Source organism: Anarhichas minor, unplaced genomic scaffold (assembly GCF_050575085.1).
Source record: "Anarhichas minor isolate MPS153535 unplaced genomic scaffold, ASM5057508v1 ptg000027l, whole genome shotgun sequence".
Taxonomy (NCBI): domain Eukaryota; kingdom Metazoa; phylum Chordata; class Actinopteri; order Perciformes; family Anarhichadidae; genus Anarhichas; species Anarhichas minor.
The window spans coordinates 20,357,879-20,376,304 of record NW_027466473.1 but is presented as its reverse complement, the minus strand read 5'-3'; the positions used below and the strand labels follow the sequence as shown (position 1 = coordinate 20,376,304).

The 18,426-nt window shown below is 45.2% G+C and overlaps 2 protein-coding genes across 3 annotated transcripts; one reads left to right on the top strand and one right to left on the bottom strand.

The window, feature by feature from the left end:
• Nucleotides 1-210: 210 nt before the first annotated feature.
• mrpl22 (mitochondrial ribosomal protein L22) lies at nt 211-3,262 on the bottom strand. The gene is made up of 7 exons (XM_076102443.1): nt 3,194-3,262; nt 3,053-3,095; nt 2,801-2,930; nt 2,462-2,527; nt 1,998-2,075; nt 1,690-1,759; nt 211-910 (listed from the first exon to the last, which is right to left on the bottom strand). The coding sequence occupies exons 1-7, from the start codon at nt 3,216-3,218 to the stop codon at nt 702-704; spliced, it is 621 nt and encodes a 206-aa protein (XP_075958558.1). The 5' UTR covers nt 3,219-3,262; the 3' UTR covers nt 211-701.
• A 230-nt stretch (nt 3,263-3,492) lies between these two features.
• On the top strand, nt 3,493-16,720 carry gemin5 (gem (nuclear organelle) associated protein 5). 2 transcript variants are annotated; one of them, XM_076102141.1, is made up of 28 exons: nt 3,493-3,754; nt 4,739-4,893; nt 5,754-5,935; nt 6,191-6,342; nt 6,478-6,576; nt 6,960-7,092; nt 7,311-7,476; nt 7,596-7,808; nt 7,924-8,009; nt 8,563-8,645; nt 9,334-9,470; nt 10,226-10,299; nt 10,628-10,809; nt 10,971-11,110; nt 11,204-11,375; nt 11,484-11,696; nt 11,779-11,841; nt 11,942-12,067; nt 12,189-12,284; nt 12,574-12,711; nt 13,006-13,153; nt 13,449-13,568; nt 13,686-13,896; nt 14,130-14,372; nt 14,583-14,745; nt 15,158-15,641; nt 15,968-16,055; nt 16,479-16,720. In XM_076102141.1, exons 1-28 carry the CDS (start codon nt 3,613-3,615, stop codon nt 16,641-16,643), a joined length of 4,374 nt encoding a protein of 1,457 aa, XP_075958256.1. In that variant the 5' UTR covers nt 3,493-3,612; the 3' UTR covers nt 16,644-16,720. The 2 variants fall into 2 exon arrangements, with proteins under 2 accessions (XP_075958256.1, XP_075958255.1); XM_076102140.1 differs by having other exon boundaries at nt 6,191-6,348.
• The last annotated feature ends 1,706 nt before the right edge of the window (nt 16,721-18,426 follow it).

Sequence of the window (18,426 nt, the reverse complement as noted above, 5' to 3'; positions counted from 1 at the left end):
TGTCACCCTAACACAACTAGCAGACGCATCACGACGAAGCTGCGACAGCATGTCATACACACGCTTACACTTCTCCCAGATGTGAAAATATCAAAATCATGTGACATTAGTAACCCTTTGAAATAAACAATCATTCATTTGGTAAATGTTACATTTGTGACTGAGGTGGCTAATGCGTAGATATTTACAGAACTAACATTTATCTCAGTATGCAGTAAAAAAAAATATTTAATTTAATAAACATTTATTAGCCCGATAGGACAAGATGTAGCTAAGGACATCACAGGGCTTATAGTGTACCTAAATATTGCGATCTTCCAACTATTGCACCGAGCACATGTAGATTTGATTGATGCCAACTGTTACTTTATGAGGCATACATTTATCATATGTCAGATAAACTGTGATTACCTATGTAGAAAGTGACAAATACAGTATCTGCCCATTCCTAAACATTGGTGTGCTTTATGATCTCTGTCTGAAGTCATCATCACTGTATTTAAAACTGCATGACTGGCTGCAGTCAGTAGTATTTCAAAATAACACTTAAAACAATGAAAATAAGTAACGCTATAAGGTCTCAGAACCCATTCTTTAATTTGTTTATTTACAAATGTCAAATGAAAGACACACACACACACACACACACACACACACACACACACACACACAGTAAAAGATGTTAAATAGGATCAGGTGGTCTACAGGCTGTGGATGATTGTTCGGTTCTTGAGGCTCTGGACGTACTCTTTGGCCTGGTCAAAGCTCGTCTTCTCCTCGGTTTTGGGCGGCGAGCCCTCCACCAGCTTCACAAAGTAGTGACAGTTAACTCTGTCCATGATGCCAAACATCCCCCTGCCGTGGTAACGGATCCGCCTCAGGTACTTCCCTTTACCGGAGTAGGACTCAGCTGCAGGATGGGAGACAGGAGGGGGGGGGGGGTTAATAAAGAGGGGATGAGATAAACGGAGAGAGAGATAAGATACAGAATACTCATTGAATTTGTAGAGGTGCCTTTGAATGAAAACTAGTCAAAATAACAAAAGAGTTCAGGCTTATCTGTGATAACATAAATTACCCACTCTGCACACCGTCTGAACTCAAAAGTAATCTACTGCTTTTTTAATTCATTACCTGCTTACCGTCCTACTGAAGGTCATTTCCCCCGTTCTGAACTAGAGATGCACTGATCCCACTTTTTCAGTCCCGACACCATTACAGATATCTGGGCTTCGGCCGATACCGGGTAGCGATCCGATACCAGTGTTTCACTCATTAGTCGTATGCCTCACTGTGTGGGAGTGACTGGGATCATTCTTTTATTTGTAATTATGTGCAACATTAGGCTCGACTTAAACATTGCTTTACTCACTTTGTAAAACATAATGTAACAAATAAATACATACACTGAAATGTTTATTAGAAGTAAAAATGTATGTCTAAATATGTGAATGAATCCCGTATCCTTAAATAATATAGCTTTGATACCAAACTGTTTTTCCCTTCACCAACAAAGGTTCAGTTTTTGTCGCCTCTCACACTAGCCACACAATGTTGATGAACAACCGCAAAGCCGACATTTACACAGCGGACTCCACTTGTTTGTAATTTTAAGCCATCGAGCTACAGGAGGTTCTGCTTTGTTAATAATGTGCAGGAGTGTATCCCATCAGTGCTGTAGACACTTACCTACATACAGGTTGGATTTGTACTCTACGTTGTGATTTTTGACCGCCATCTCTTGAGCTTCCTCAAGAACCTGAACGAACAAACAAAGAGCTGTGACATCTACAAATACACTTCTGGTGCACAGGTGTGATGGGGGACGCTGTCAACATAATGCATGAACACATACAACAACTCAATAAATAACAAAATACAAGCAGTGAAATTGGAAACATTGTAATCATACAGGATTTTATGAAGTAGTATCTGTGACTGTGCTGTCTAATTACATTAAACACACAATGATGAAAGGTGAACATGCAGCTACTAACCTCCTTCATGATCTTTGCTCCTTTCTTGTCGTTGAACGCCAGCTGTGCAATGGCCTCGTCGATGCTCATCCCTCGGATCTGTGAAGGAGAACCAACGGTGAGACGGAAAAATAACTTCACCGTTTGTTCCACAGCTGTTAGGCCTGCATGCTGTGTTTTTAGCACCATGTTTATGTAAGATCAAATTAAAACTCATGAGGACTAAAGGCTTTGTATAGCCATGGAGACGTATGACTTTTCTGTTGTTTCTAATGATGAAAAGTGGGAAATTCTGGACCAAAGGGCCACACAATAGAGCACTGCAGGGAAGCACTAGCTCACTCGACAAGCCAATGGGATTGATCCATTGAGTTTTGGATTATTGCAGAAATTAAGGTCTGTGGCAAACAAAGTGGAGATATGATGAACTTGACTTTACTTGAAGATACGATATCGATGAGGTAATTCTCCGCTGTGGGTCTCACCATTTTGGCCAGGTACCACATCTTGTCTTTGCTGTACTTGATCTGCCTCCTGCTGTGGTGGATCTCCTGAAGACGGAAACCACCACAAGTATTCAGATATTTGTAGAGACAAGAGACAACTTATGCACAGCTTGAGGGATATGGAAATGATTGCACAACGTACTCAAACATATATATCTACACTTTGCAAATACATAGGACCATAACTTTGTGATTAACAATCCGAAGAAACTCTGAAGTACTCTGTAACTTTCATCCGCTCGGTTTCCTGCAGGTGACACCTGCCCGGGTCATCCTCTCACTCTGCACTTCATACTACAAGCAGACGGAAAGACTTACTGCTGGTCTGCGATCATCATCTGGTTGCTGAGGCGGATACATCTTCCGGTTGCTCCTCTCCCAGTTCTTTGATTCCAGTGAAGTGCTGGTGTGGAGACATGAGAGCTGCTGAGGACCTAGAACCTGTAACCTGGAGAGACATCCGGGAAAAGGGGGGGAGGGAAACATTTAATTGCATATATGTACAATCATATGTATCCAATCTCAACCTGCTAAGATCTGCCCTCTGAGGGTCGCTATCGATGTACTTACCTTGAATGCAACACCCCGGATAAATTCCTAATAAAAGCCATACCTGAAAACAAGTACAAACCCGTTAAGACATCGCCAGCAGACACAAAACATGTCATAACATGGTACATTTGTGAACAAATTAGGCTGCATTTCTCTTACCACGTCCTGTCATTGCAGTCGCCATCTTGCATTTTTACGACACTACAGTGTCCGCTTGACGGTAGTAATGTTTACAGCCTCAACAGCGAAATCAGTTTTGTCATTTGTCGTCTATGCTGAATATAAGCTATAACGTTTGGCTAAAGATTGAAGTTGTCTTAATCGTAATGTGTGAAGGCGGTAGTGAAAAAGCTGTAATCGTGGTTTAAACAATACACCGTATCTTTAAAACAGCAAACTTGACATGGTTTGTCCCAACTAGGATTCCGTACCCGGCACTTGCAGGATTTACGACACCACGCTGTCCGTACGGCCGGTAATGTAGTTGCTACGACAGTGCAGCTAACATGTGAGAAGTTTGGTTTGGCTTTATCAGACTTTATTAGAGAATTAGTGAACGTTAAACGACCCGAGCCGCCATGCACGAAAGGTCGCTTCCCGCCTCCCCCAACTGGTACTGCTCCCGCAGCAGCGACGTCAACAGCAGCGGTTTGTTGGGCGTCGGAGCCAAAAACGTCATCTTTTTGATTGACGTATCTGCATCTTCCTGCAGGGTTACAGGTGAGACTGCTGGTGCTGTACATCACATACACACAGACACGGTCACTCAGGTACTTATCCTCCAGCCTCTATAAGGCTAAACGTTAACTTGCAGGTGATCAGATCACCTCAAGTGTGTTGATTTCAGCTCGTGGGGTCGAGTAATGGAAGGGAAACAGACATCTGATCACCTGGCTGGATTGGCAACATGCACAGTCTAGTGCTGACATTATTGGGTGATTAATAAGTCAGTCAATCATAGAAAAGCCTATTAGATATTTGGCTTAACAGATATACTTAAGTTCGACTAACAGATCTTTTTGAGCTGCTGGTCAGACAAAATAAGCAACTTAAAGACGTCCTCTTGGACACTGGAACATTGTGATGGGCATTGTTCACTGTTTTTAGAATACATAGCTCATCAATTAAAGGGGTTCTCTAGTGATGCATTATTGCACTTAAACAAAGTCTGGGGACCTGCAAGAGACAGATTAAAACAATAAAAAAAGATTTGCCAAAATCAAAGCAGTAAAGTTCTAGTTCAAGACAAGTTCATCTTGACTTTCAGTACAAACAAATAAAAAAGACTGGATCCTATAATTCCCACAATGCAACTCAACAGCATATTTCATGAGACTCCACACACCTCCACTTTTTAATGCATGTTTTATATTTGAAGTCACAATCCCCAAACCCAGCTAACAGTGATGATGTCACAATGAGATCATCACGTCATTTTCTCAGACTTTGGGAAGCTTGTCCAGAGCCACAGAGGACCTTATACTTTTATTTCATATGAAATATCAGTGCTACTTTATTGAAAAATGTCTTAAGCTACATGTCTTCAGTTTGCCTGTGTGATTTGAGATTCTAATCTCTTTCTTGTGATTCAATCAAGCGGAGTCGTCAGAGGACTATTCCTTATTTTTGGTGTATTGTGGCCCCTTTTCTAATCCATCATATTCTACCTTCACCATAAGACGCTGACATCCCTGTGTTTTTCAGGTGAGCTTGTCGGCCATAAAGACTTGGTGTCGGGCTTTTCATTCTGTCAGCATGCAGGACAGAGTCACATCTGCGTCAGCTCCTCCAGTGACGGGGCCGTTCGCTTCTGGGACTCGGACAGCAAGGCTTTAATAAGGGAGCATGCAGCTCATCAGGTGAGGGTCGACTTTCCTGTTCTGTTGTGTCATTGCAACAAGAAACGGTGTGTTTTCACGCTGCGCCGGCGCCCCCTGCAGGCCGCAGTCAGCTCTGCAGCAGCAGAGGTAACCAGGAGGCTTGCTGTCTCGGTTCTGAAGCTGAAGCAGTCTTTCTCTTCAGGTTCTTTTAGAGGTGATGATTCAGATAGAGGAGCCTGTCAGCTGTGCTGTCACACAAATGTGCTTTACATGTTTTGTGCTGTCGTGGCGAGAGTGGGCTGCTGACCCGGTCTGGAGAGAGAAAGCTAACCGTCTGAGCTCGACAGGATGTGGAGGGAGACAGACGGCACCGATTTCTAGCTGCTCCTCTACAGCAGCTCAGTCTCTCTCGGGGGCATTTTTATAGCAGTTGTCGAGGTTAGGAAGGGCATTGCTTATTTGGTTTCCATTATTTGCTTCAAATTATGCCTTCAAGGGATAATTTCTCTGTCGTCTGGCTTGATCTGAACAATGAAAGCCACAGACGGACAGGACGGTTATGCTTCCATCTATGAGAACAGATTCAGTGCCTCAATAGCTCTAAATATCTATTCATAAACAAGCCCAACCGTAAAACTGATTACTGTAAATCCATTCAGAAAGGCAAGAGGCTAAATTACTAATCAGGTGTTCAGGAGAATAATAAAGTGTTTGTAAATGTTACAATTTCAATGAACAAAGTATGTTTCCGTCCAGTTAATTTCCCCTTAAGTTAGAACAAGCTTGGAAACAGCAGTCTGACCACCATAAGAAACTGTACCGGAGCCTGATTAGTAAAGTACATTTGCCATATCGTTTCAACAGGATGTCACCCCAGTTGTTGTTTTCCACACACACAGAGCCCGGTCGCAGCGGTGCACTGGTCGCCGGTGGACAAAAACCTGGTGGTGTCAGGGGACGAGAAGGGCATTGTGGTCTGTCACTGGTACAACACAGGAGACACCGCCAGCTTCTTCCCAGAGCCCAGGACCATCTTCTGCCTCACCTGCTCCCCTCACACCTGGAGCTCTGTGGCTGTGGGGTAAGAAGAGCACAGAGAGCACAGTCCACTCTGCGGGATCACCACTCTATCATTTGTTTTCTTTAAACAAAGTCCAGAAATTATAATCTGAAACAAAATTAAGACATGTTTCAGTGGGGTTTAGTTTGGTTATGATACCTAGATGAAAGTAGAAAACATGTCTAAAGTTTAGTCGAATTCAACCTTTTAGCTGCAAAATCAAAATAGAATATAAGTGTCGGTGATTGTGACGGTGCTGTCATCGGTCTGTCGAAGGTACAAAGATGGGATGATCGTGCTGATTGATGTGAGTAAGAAAGGCGAGGTGATGCACCGTCTCCGTGGACATGAAGATGAGATCCACTCGCTGGCGTGGTCGCCGATGGCCAGCGAGGATGCCCTTTTCAGCAGACCTGAGGACATGGAAGGTAGCGGTGTGCAGTCATTAAAAAATAACACCAGTCCTATTTCCTCTTTTTTAATGTTAGTTCTGCAAAAATAAATACATTTTGACTGGAAAAAAAGGTTATTCAATTTTGTCATGCATCTTTTCCATCATACAGCAACCGGTGGAGGGTCAGCAGGAGACGAGAAGGGCTGCTATCTTGCATCTGGGAGCAAAGACCAGACGATGAGGATCTGGAGCTCAGCGAAGGGAAAAAGTAAGAGATTCCTACTAGGTGGTTTGAGCTGCAAATGAATGGCTCATTCATTAATATGTCCTGATGACTATTCGTGGCAAAGTGAAAAAGCCTTCACAAGGTATCTGTGGGTCATCAAGAAACCTGAAAACATATTGATTCAATTGTTCATTTATAATAAAGAAAAATGTTAATTCATTTTCATCCTGTCAATGTTCAGGAAAACAAAGAGAAGTAATTCTGAGTGTATTATTTTAGTGTCAAACAAAAGCTAAATGTTCACTGTATTTCTCCAATAAAAATAAATAAATTTAAGACAAGCAGCTCAAATCTAACTAAAATGCCACCGCTGAGCGAGTGAAATCGCTGATCCTCTGAATCCTCTCATCTTCTGCCCCCTGCAGGTGTGATGACTCTGAAGCTGCCTTTTCTGAAGAAAAGAGGCTCTGCAGTCGACCCCGGTGTCAAAGAGAGACTCTGGCTCCACGTCCACTGGCCGAAGGGACGACCAACACAACTCGTGTCCAGCTGCTTCGGGTACATGCACGCACGCACACACACACACACACACACACAGGTCTTATCAATGGAAACATCAGAGGGAGCCTGATGAAACATGACAACAGCAGAGCTCAGTAGTATCTTCAGCAGCGTTTGTTTGAAAACATACATGTGACCAGTAGTTTTGCCTTTATAAACCCTTAAGTGTGTGTGTGTGTGTGCGTGTGTGTGTGTGTGTGTGTGTTCGTTCCCAGTGGGGAGTTGGTGATGTGGGACTTGACCAGGACAGGGAAGCAGAGGTGGACTCTGTTTGGGACGTCTTCAGAGGGACAGAACCACAACAGGATCATCTTCAACATGAGTTCAGTCTGCCTGCAGGACGACAGAGAGCTGCTCATCAGCACCTCCATGGACAGAGAGGTGGGTCACCTTCTATTTAATAATGAGCTTAATGCAAAGTTTACCACTCTCTTATTGTTTCCAAAAAGGCCTTTGACTTATCGGAGGAGTGTAGCATCTGACTTTAATTTGTGTTCCAGATTAAATGCTGGGACCTGGCCTCTCTGGACTGCTGCTGGACTCTGCCCACCCTGGGCGGCTTCGTCTACGCCCTGACCTTCTCCCCCGTGGGTGCAGGGTGTCTGGCGCTGGGCGTCGGTGACAGCATGATCCGGGTGTGGAACACACTGACCACCCAAAACCAGTACGACACCAGGTGCTTCTGGCAGGGCATCAAGTCCAAGGTCACGGCGGTAAGATGTTTTGGCTTAGTTTCATTTTCCTTGTAAAATTTTTCTTTTTTTACCTAATTTCAGAAATGACACATCTAAGATTAAGGTTATCTATAAACTTGTTATTTTGCTGCAGCTGGCGTGGCACCCGACAAAAGAAGGATCCTTGTCTTTTGGAACAGACGACGGCAAGGTTGGAATCTTCGAAGTCTTCTCAAACAGGTGAAGTCATTATTTAAATTTTCCTTTTGGTTTGAAGGAAGTATAATGTATTTATAAAGAGCTTTTCACAGACAAAAGTCACAGAGTGCTTAACAGGAGCGGTATTTCAAAAGAAAAAAACATAAACAACACAATGTGTGAGTCTCCAACACTTTCTCACAGCAGTCCACACATACAACTTCACTCCAGTTTAATACGTTAACGTTTTTACCCAGCTGGCCAAAGTGCCTACAGAGGCAGTAAAGAAGACCGGTAGCATACAAACATAGATATAAAGAATGCATTGTTTAATATACTCAGAAATCTGCTTCGTGAAAATAAACATAACTTTTGTTTCTTCTACAATAAAAACCCAAAGAGTGCCTTTTAAAAATCATTATGTGAATGATCTTTAACTGCCATGAAGTCAGATTATTGCTTGTTTTTTTTTTTTTTGCTCGGGACCTGGTGGATTTTTCACATAATGACGTGATTCCCCCGAGTGCCATTGTCCTGCAGCTATCTATGTCATGCATTCCTGACTGGGCTTTTGTTCTGCTTCATCTCCTCCCAGGCCTCCTCAGATATCGAGCTCCTATCACAGGAAAACGGTGTACACACTGGCCTGGGGACCCGCAGTCCCCCCGATGTCGTTTGGTAAGTTCCTAATGAACTCTTAGCAACTGCTGCTGTTTTCTCCAAACGCCCCGACCCAGCAAAAACGTTGGCGGTGGGACGCCGGAAAAACCCGCAGAGTCAGCGAAAAAGCCCCAACATCTCCGCACGCCCTTTTTGTAATTGACTCTGTAATTGAATGAGCTGAGATAACACTTACTGCTCACCGCCCTCCCTCTTCGGTCGCTCGTGGGGAAATCTAGACCTGGGAAGTTAATTTCACCAGCTGTCGGCAGATGACATTTTGATTACCACATCAGTCGCTCGGCTTCCAAGCCGTAAACACGATTGTTGCCGTGCCAACAATCTGCTGAAAGCTCCCAAAACGAACAAAAGAAGCCACTTATTTGTTTAACTTGACACCGGCTCAGATCACTACATGTTTCTGGTGGAGTTCTGTGATCTCATTGGCTCAGGTCGTTGGGGTGACTTACAATAGGTGTGCAGAGGAAAATTAGGTCCAGCTGCTTCGTCTCTGTATGTCACTTATTGTTTGTTACCTTCACATTCTCTGCACACTGAGCGCTACTTGTAACATATTTTTCAGCGGGGTGCCCAGAGTATATTTTCAACTTGTACAGGATCACGTCTGGACTACATTGAAGGGTGCGTAGGTGTTAAACGGTTCATATCAATAGCTGTGTGTTTGTTTTCTGTGCGTGACGTTCAGGGGCAGCAGGAGGAAAGCCGTCCCTCAGCCTGTACAGCTGCGCCGGCGAAGGCATCATCCTGCAGCACGATCCGTCCAAGCTGAGCGGAGAGGCCTCGGACATCGACAAACTGATCCGAGACACCAACAACATCAAGGTGGGAGGGGTGTTGATGTGGTGACCATGTCATTCTCTGACATGGTCACCACATCAGTGGTTAACTTCATGCTTTTTCAATGCGGGTTAGTGCAATGATCTGCTCATTGAACCACACACCATAGTGTTAGATGCTCTCATTAAATAACTTCATGCAACAGCAAAGTAGGTCGAGCTGTTTGGGTCCATGCAGGGAAAATGATCGTTTTAGGTTTGTTCTAAATCCTGCAGCGGTTCTCTTGAGATGTCATCAGAAAGCAAACCACTGGATGGTGTGTGCACACAAGGGACCAACCTATTTTCAAATGGATACAAGTAGCTTTTAAAAATGTTAAGGATAAACAAGATGGCAGCAGTCAGTTGTGACACCCAGCACTGAGCTCTTAGGATAAGCAGTAAAACAATAAGTATATGCATATTAAGAGAATTGAATTGGTGTTCCTGTTATCTTTTAATTGAGGACCTTTCACATTTATCTTCTTTGTGTCTTCTTACATCCACGCACAGACTTCAGAACCCCTTTAGTGAACCACCTGTTAGCCACAATAGCACCTGATACACACATCCTCTAGGTGGGGAAGAAACTAAGTAAAAGTCCCATGAGAAGTTCACAGACCTGTCAAAGCTTTAATGGAGCCGATCTCATGGCCGGCGCTCCCGACTGCGACAGTTTGTTTCATGTTTCATGTTTTTTCTGCTGAATGTAAATGGAGGTGATTTGAATAGGTTATGAAGGTGAGCTCTGCTTCCCAACAGCACAAGCTGTCTCCACACACCGACTTCAGCTGGAAGCCAGATGGGAAAGTGGTCGCCATCGGCAATGAGGACGGGTGAGTGACGGAACGGGCCTGACCCGCGTCCTCATACACCACCAGCCTGTGGAGTCCTGTGAGGGACCAACTGTCTAGTCTGTAGTCTTTAGGCTACAGGACAATGGAGTTGTTTCTGTGTGAAAGATTGTACTCTGCTAACTAGGTCACATTCTGAGTTTATGATTGAATGTCACGAGGACTCATCACAACACTTAAACATCCTGAACCAGACTCATTCACAGTAAAACCTAAAAGACGCAGCTCTCTGGTACGATGATTTCCTTCCTCGTGAAGTTCTTGTGATCCCCGTTTCTTCCTTTGTCTGACCACGTGATCGCGGCTGCAGGTGCATTGAAGTGTATGAGGCTCCCAGTCTGAAGCTGCTGTGCAGCGTCCAGCAGCACCACAAGATCATCAACACGTTGCGGTGGCATCACGACCACGACTCCCCGCCAGAGCTGCACTGCCTCCTGGCATCGGGCTCCAGCAACGCCACCGTCTACGTGCACGATCTCCGCTCCATCATAGGTGGGGGGGGGCCGACCTCAAACGCATTGTATTATCCAGTCCGCACTATTTGTTGAGAGCTTGCATTTTTTCCGTGAACCCGAGGAGTAGACTCACATCTTCGATATGAAGCATTATAAAAGCTCGGTAGGTGTTGACATTTGTGTTTCCCCCGGGCACAGAGAATCCTCCAGAAAGCCCCGTGGTGTTGACGGAGCCGTATCGCAGGCTTTGCGGTCATACATCTAAAATCACCGGCATGGCCTGGAGTCCACACCACGAAGCCCGGCTGGTCACCGTCTCGTACGATGGCACAGCTCAGGTCAGTACCAGGCCAGCATCATGGGTGGACGACCATGATAATGTTCCTGTCAGATGCACCAGCATCTTGATTCTGAATATTTTTACTGTTCAGGTGTGGGATGTGCTGCAGGAGGCGGCTGTCTCCAACTACCGGGGTCATCTTGGGTATCTGCTGTGCGTGGACTGGTCGCCTGACGATCCGGATGTGATCTGGACCGGAGGGAAGGACTTCACCCTGCAGGAGTGGAAAGTCTCCAAACAAGAGTTTACAAAGCCACCCAAAGGTAAATGCCTGTCTTGAAAACACCCAGAACCCCTAACCCTCAACAAGTTCTCTTTCTGCCTGTTGGTGTAACCAGCGGACCGTAACGTTCAAACGCTTCTCCTCTCAGGGAAAAAGATGGTCGACCTGAGGGAGAAGATGAAGACCAATCCCAAGCAGAAGAGGAAGAACAAGAAGGCGCCGGGGGCCGGAGGAGCCGCGCCGCCAGAGACGAACGGAGAGCCAGTCGCCGGAGGAGAGAAGGTGGCGACGGGGCAGGAGCTGTCTGGTGAAGATGAGGAAGATGAGGTCAGCTCAACGAACAGTCCTGTACCTCCATCAGGTAAGAGAGTAGCTGTTACGGATTGGAAAAGAAAAAAACACAAGATTGTTAAGTGTATAGCTAACGTAATTCTGAAATTAAGTTTCAGTCACTTTTGAGATGCAGAGGAAACCTTTCACTGCCGTAAAAAGCAAAGACAAACCAGGTACGTACTTCAATCCTATAAAAACAGCTTCAGCTGAATGTATTTCTTTACATTGGGTGCATGCATGTAACTGTAAGGGTGCCTCTGTGTGTGTCTCCAGACCTAAACTTGCTGAAGAAGAAGAAGCCTCGCTCCATGCTGCCCCTCAGCACCTCCATGGACCATCGGCCCAAAGAGGATCTGCTGCAGGACTGCATCACTCTGGCCTCCGTCAGACACAGCAGTGGTAAAACTCCGCCTGCTATGGAGATGCTTGCTTCAGTTTATTGGTTCTCACAGTGCTTCTAGTACAGAGAGAGAGATGGTTTAGACATGTATTAACTGGACTGTGTGTGTGTGGTTCCCAGCTCCCCCTGCAGGGTGCGTCCCAGGCCAAGGAGACCACATCCATCTGGGCCTCTTCTCTGACAGACAGGCTCTGTATCGCATGTTTGAGGCAGAAGGTATGTTGTTTTATTCAGCCTCGAGAATGTGATGTATGTCCACTCTTTAAAATCACAGAGCAGTTTAATAAAACATGTCCTTCAGGGATTTATTTTCCTTACTATGTTAATCTGCCCATTTATAGTTTCAAAGTAATAGACACCTTTTAGATACTTTGAGCGTGCTCACGGTGGCTCATTCAGCCACTAAATCAGTGTTCATGTCAGGAATTGGAGTATTAGAAGAAGGCTTAAATGGGGTGAAGATGTCCGATGTTGTCGGTGAAGTCGTCTGTCTCTTGTTCTCCAGAGGTGGGCCACGTGGAGGCGGGGCACCACGACTCGGTGGTGTACCTGCGGCTGTGGAGCGGAGACCTGGAGGGGGCGCTGCAGCTCGCCACAGAGAAAGGAGAGCTGAGTGACCACCTGCTGTCCATCGCCCCCATGGGTACAGGCTCGTGTTAAATTCATTTGACATTGATCTTAAGCTTACGTGTTATTTAAGAAAAGCGCCTCAGATGTGCACCAGAGGCTGGTTACACAGAGAAACCTAAATCTAACAAACAGTCAGGATTCAGGTAGGTTGTCAAACAGAGGAAACTTGGCTGTGCAAGCCTGATAAATTACACATAGAATCAGTAGTCGTATGACGATAAAGTGACATTGCATTAATGTTCAAAGCTGGTGGAATACAACATTCGGAGGCTTCAGGATATTGTAACAATTCTTGTTCCTCCTCCAGCCGGGTTCGAGGTGTGGAGCCGGACCGTGGAGGCCTTCGTCAAGCAGCTGTGTCTGCAGGAGCAGTACCTGAAGGCAGCGTCCCACCTGCTGTCCATCAACAAGCTGTACGAGGCCGTCGACCTGCTGCGCTCTCACAAGCTCTACAGGTTCATCTTTTAGTTTTTAATAACAATAAGTGACTATTTGCTTCTTTTTGTCATATTATTTTGGTCATATACTTGCAGAGTGGTACGCAAAGTTTGTTTGCTTTGCACTATTTGTTGAGCTACAAAAGGATTATAAAATGAAAGTCCTCGTCTATTTCAGCTTTGCAGGGTTTCATTCTTTTCATTTTGAACTGTAATGCTGATCTCGACATGTCTTGTTTCCAGTGCCTTCTCCAGCTGATGTTTGTTTGTATGCTAACAGAAGAGATCTGTCTGTGTGTGTGTTGAATGTCAGGGAGGCCATAGCTCTGGTCAAAGCCAGGCTGCCAGCAGACGAGCCCGTCCTGAAGGAGCTGTACACCTGCTGGGCCGCCACGCTGGAGAAGGACGGACATTTCTCCGCAGCCGCTAAATGGTGAGAACTGGAAATCTCTATGGTATCGTTGCCTCCTCGTGCCGTTCCCTCTCGTTTACATTGGCATTTAATATGAATTGTTTAAACTTGTCCTTTTCCGTTCACGGTGTCTTTCAGTTACCTGGCTGCTGGGGCCAGTTTCGACGCCGCTAAAGTCATCGCCAGGAAGAACGACGTCCCCTCGCTGAGGACAGCGGCCGGTCTAGCGAGGATCTCGGGAGAGGTCGCTCTGGCTCAGTCGCTGGCGCTGAGGTGTGCTAAAGACCTGGCTGCTGCTCAGGACTGGATCGGAGCCCAGGAGGTCCTGAGCTCACAGGAGAGCCTGCTGGTCAGTAAAACTTTAATGCAACACCAATCATTTTATTTTTTTAACTGTTTTCAATTTTGAGAAGGAAACATCACTGTTTGAATTCTAAGTCTACAACATAACAAGCAAAATAAATCTTGGGAATTATAAAAAGACATTAAATAAGAAGGCTTGACCTTTTGAGATAGGATCTGAAAATACATTTTGCCTTTGGGAAAATCATGGAAGTGAAGAATTGTCTCAACCTTCTGCAGGTTCACAGGCTGCACCTCTGCGTCGCTGCGCTGATGACGGCGATGCTGGCAGACTCTGAAGCTGCTGCTCAGCCCCGTGCCTCCAGTCACCACGTCAGCATCCAGGACCAAGTGAGAGACGCGTGGGAGAAGCAGTTTGGCGTTTCACGAGATTCCGCGGGACACCGCAGCGCCGGAGCTCTTCTGCAGGAGCTGAAGTCTGCGGAGAGTCCCACACCCACCGCCAACATTCCTCTCAGACAGGTGCGGGGTCCCCAAACTGTGTCATTGATTTCACACGTTTTCAGATGTACGCTGGTTAAAAACAAAACATTCATTTCAATATTTACATGAAGCATTTTACAAGTGAGTTTAGAGAGGAAGCAAGTCTGATAAATTGACCTTCGTGATTCCAACCTTTCATCTGACTCAGTCTTGTTGTCTTTCTGTTTTTGTTGGGTCTCGTGTCCTCAGGTGCAACTGTACTCGTCCCTCCATCTGACCCGTGCCGTGTTGAGCTGGTTATTGGGCGATGATGGACAGCTGATAAAGGAGTTGTGGCAGGCGGTGGCCTGGCTCAGAGATGCCGGACACTTCGGTGTCTCCGCAGAGCTCTGCAGGCTGCTGTTCCCTGACAGTACGTCCATCTGTCTCCTCAAACATCATGTTCTGATTCGGTGCAACACAAAATCCTTCTTCATTTTATTCTCAGAGAGAGAGAGATATATTTGCATGTCAGCATTTAAGTGCACAATCTTTAAGGCCTCAAGTATCAATCTGAATGTTCTGGTTGATATGGCGACACCCTGTGGTGACTGATCATAATTTAGATGCCAGAATTTCTTTTGTAACCACAAATGTACCACAAGTAGTATGAACTTGTGATGGCTAATTTCTAGCATTTTTAAGATGAAGCAGTTGTATGATCAATCAATAGATTAATTCATAATATAAATAATCATGTAGCCATAATGCATTTATTTGGTTTTGTGAGCTGTAAGCTGTCGCACAACCGTCTGTAATTCTCTTTCGCTCTTTTTTTCTATCAGATGACGTCAGTGTTTGTTCCAGGAAACACTCCAAAGTGCTTCATCACACAGAAGAGGAACCCGAAGCTGCTGCTAAGAGTCTGCAGGCTTTTGTTGATTACCACCACCTGTATGAACACTGGTGGAGCAACTCCATCCAGAGCAGGTTTCCCCCCCCAGCAGCTGACTCCGGTCCCGGGGACGAGGTGGAGGGTAAAGCGCTGAACGGAGATGCAACAGAAGAGAGCGTCAGCCCGGAGACCCAGAGTCGTGACAAACTGGACTTTGATGCGTCCGTGCTTCTGTCTGAGCATCACGCTGCCTGTCAGGCCACTCAGAGGTCGGTGAGCGAGATCCAGGAGCGGCTGGCGGCCATGGTGCTGAAGCACAGCAGAGCCCAGGGAGGGCAGCTCGACTCTGGGGAGAAAGAGGAGGACGCGCCCACGCAGATCTCCACCACCGCAGAGCCGTTGGAGAGCCAGGGGTCCGGTGATGCTGGCCAACGGTGAGGGATGATGATGACTCATTCGTTGTACTTTTCAGATTTGAAACTATGAATACCTGAATGACTAATGACAGAACAGATGTGCAATTAAGGTGGAAGCTAATGCAGCAGACAATCGGTTGATCTTATGCAGACCTATATTGCGTTACCAGCGGTAGCAGAAAGGAAAAGGAAAAATAACTACTTAAAAATGGTTATACTGTACAAAAACCACAGTAAAACTCTATTCATTGGAAATGCAGAATGTGGCTTGTTTGGGATGTGGTCCCGCCCCAGAAATTCTGCTTGGTAGCTTCAATTAAGCTTGTCTCTTTTCTGTCCCTCAGCCCCGAGGAGCAGGAGACTCTGCTCTCTTTGTCCACCAAGATGTCAGAACACCAGAAACGGCTGGTTGACCTGCCGGACACCATCAAGGTACAGCTCCCTACGCAACACATACAGGACGAGATTAGAGAAGGAAGGAGAGGCAACCTCCTCAGAGTGCATTCTTGTCTGCAAATACAAGTTTCTCTGTCAGTTTTGACTGAAATTATATTTTTACAAACTTGATCCCACACATACTTTTCAACATCTGATATCTTGTTTGCCACGCTCAGATATTTGAGGATGAGTGACAAATTCTCACCTGTTTGTTCCTCGAATGACGAGGACAGAAATCAGACATTATTACTCAAATTATCTAGGAAGAGTTTAATTTGTGCTTGCAATAAACTCCCTACGGATTTAACTTTCTTTTTTGAAGTGTTAAAGCTTTGTTAAAGAAGTGCCAAAAACATGCATACAGATTTCACCTCGTCCTCACTGCTAGTGAACAATAAGGTCTTTGTGTCCTCTCAGATCTATCCTCACCCAGATGTTGTTGAATGCTGCCTGGTTCTCCTGCACCTCAGTAAGTCTTCACCGTCCGTGTCAGAGTCGCTCCAACAAAAGGCCAAAGATCTGCTCCGCAAATACGGAACCGATGCCTCGGTCTTCAAAGCCTCCCAGCAATTCCTCACCTGAATCTGTCATCGGCAGACTAAGAGAAGCACTTCCACTGTACAGCTTTTTGTTGAATAAATAAATCTTTAAATACCAAATGCTGTTCAAGCATCCTAATTTCGTTTGAGTCCACAGTCCAGAAAAGCCTGAAGGACGCTCAAATGTATGCGTGCCCTGCAGCTCTAAGAGATCAAAGCTACTTTTTTCAACATGCTATAATATTCAATTTTTGACATACTATACTTTTTTCGACATCCTATACTATGACTTTTTTATTGATATACAATACTATGACTTTTTATTACATACGATAATATAGCATTTTTATAATTATACTGCCATGGTTCTGGATTTAACAGAAAACACACACACACACACAGGCAACATGGCCAGTTCAAAAAATGTCTTCACTGAAAAATGAACTGATCATGGACTGATAATCAGTCCAATTAGAGTCAACCAATCCAGACAGCAAGAAGGGCAAAACAGGGAGCAAGCAAAGTGTAAAACCAATTAAAAAGGAACACTAGAATAGCTGGAAAGCGATGTGTGCACATGGTAGAATGAAGACAAAACAAGTGGGTATATACAGTGAACAAGGTCAACTAATATCAAAATAAGACAGCTGAGCAATTGGAGGTTGAGTATGCTCCACTGACTTTCAGTCAGTGTCTTTATTATAGTTTGGACAATTTTGTACCAATATTTGACGGGCCGGATTAAAAAGCCCAACGGCCGTAGTTTGCCCATGCCTGGGATAGCGGCTAGCTGAGTGTCTTCTTCTGCTTATTGTAGCTTGTTAAACAACTGACTTACGCATTACCGCCACCAGGTGGTGGGAAGCTATATTGTAACTGAGCGTCTCATGGAGAACGTCTCTGGTGTCTTCAATTGATAACCTATGCGGTCCCGCGGCCCTCCCGGCCCACAGTTGCAAAAGTGAAAGTTTTTTGCGGCCCTCTAGGTGGCGTTCGCGGCCCCATCGTTACAGCCAGCACGTCCGCAAGTTTAATCTCCCATGCTTAGCCTCTCGGTGACTACTGGAAAGTTGCTGATAGTCACCTACACTAACGTTTGTCCTTTTTAATGACCTACAATACCATGACTGTGACTTGTTATGACATACTATGTTAGGACCTTTTTTTAAATGACACATGACTTGCAATGGCTTTTTTATAATATTAATATGACTTTAAATGACCTTTTCATGACACACTATACGATACTCGTGGCGAGTTCTTAGGCGTGATGTATGCTTGCTGCATTCCACGAGTGTACGCACGTTTTTGGCCGTCTGTGCACATCCAACATTTTCTAACAAATGGAGAACTTTGAAAAGTGTCGAGAACATCGGTTTGTTTGTCCTGGAGTAACAAAGACCCAAAGGCTTCCCGGTCACGACAGGTGTTTGTGCTCTTATACAGTATGCATGGGGCTGCATGTGCCCAACTGCATTGATCAGCGTGCGTCTATCCTTCACCAAGAGGCGTGGGTAACCCGCGGAACCCCACTCCTGAAAGGGGAGTTTCAACCAGCCACCGTAGTCTGTGCCCTTTCCCGATCGATCACCTCCATTTTGGAAAATATCTGCCGTGGTCATCAGAATATCTACAATGGACCAAAATACAGATTTCTTTTTAATATAAGCTTTATATGTCCCAATGTTGGTGCTTCTATTACAAAACAAAGAGTAGGGCAGGCCCACTATTAAGGATTTGATAGTTTGAAGACAGTTTGATGTGATAAAGCTTTGTTAAAGTGCTTTCCCCATGCTGCCAAAAACAACCTGCTTACAGATTTCACC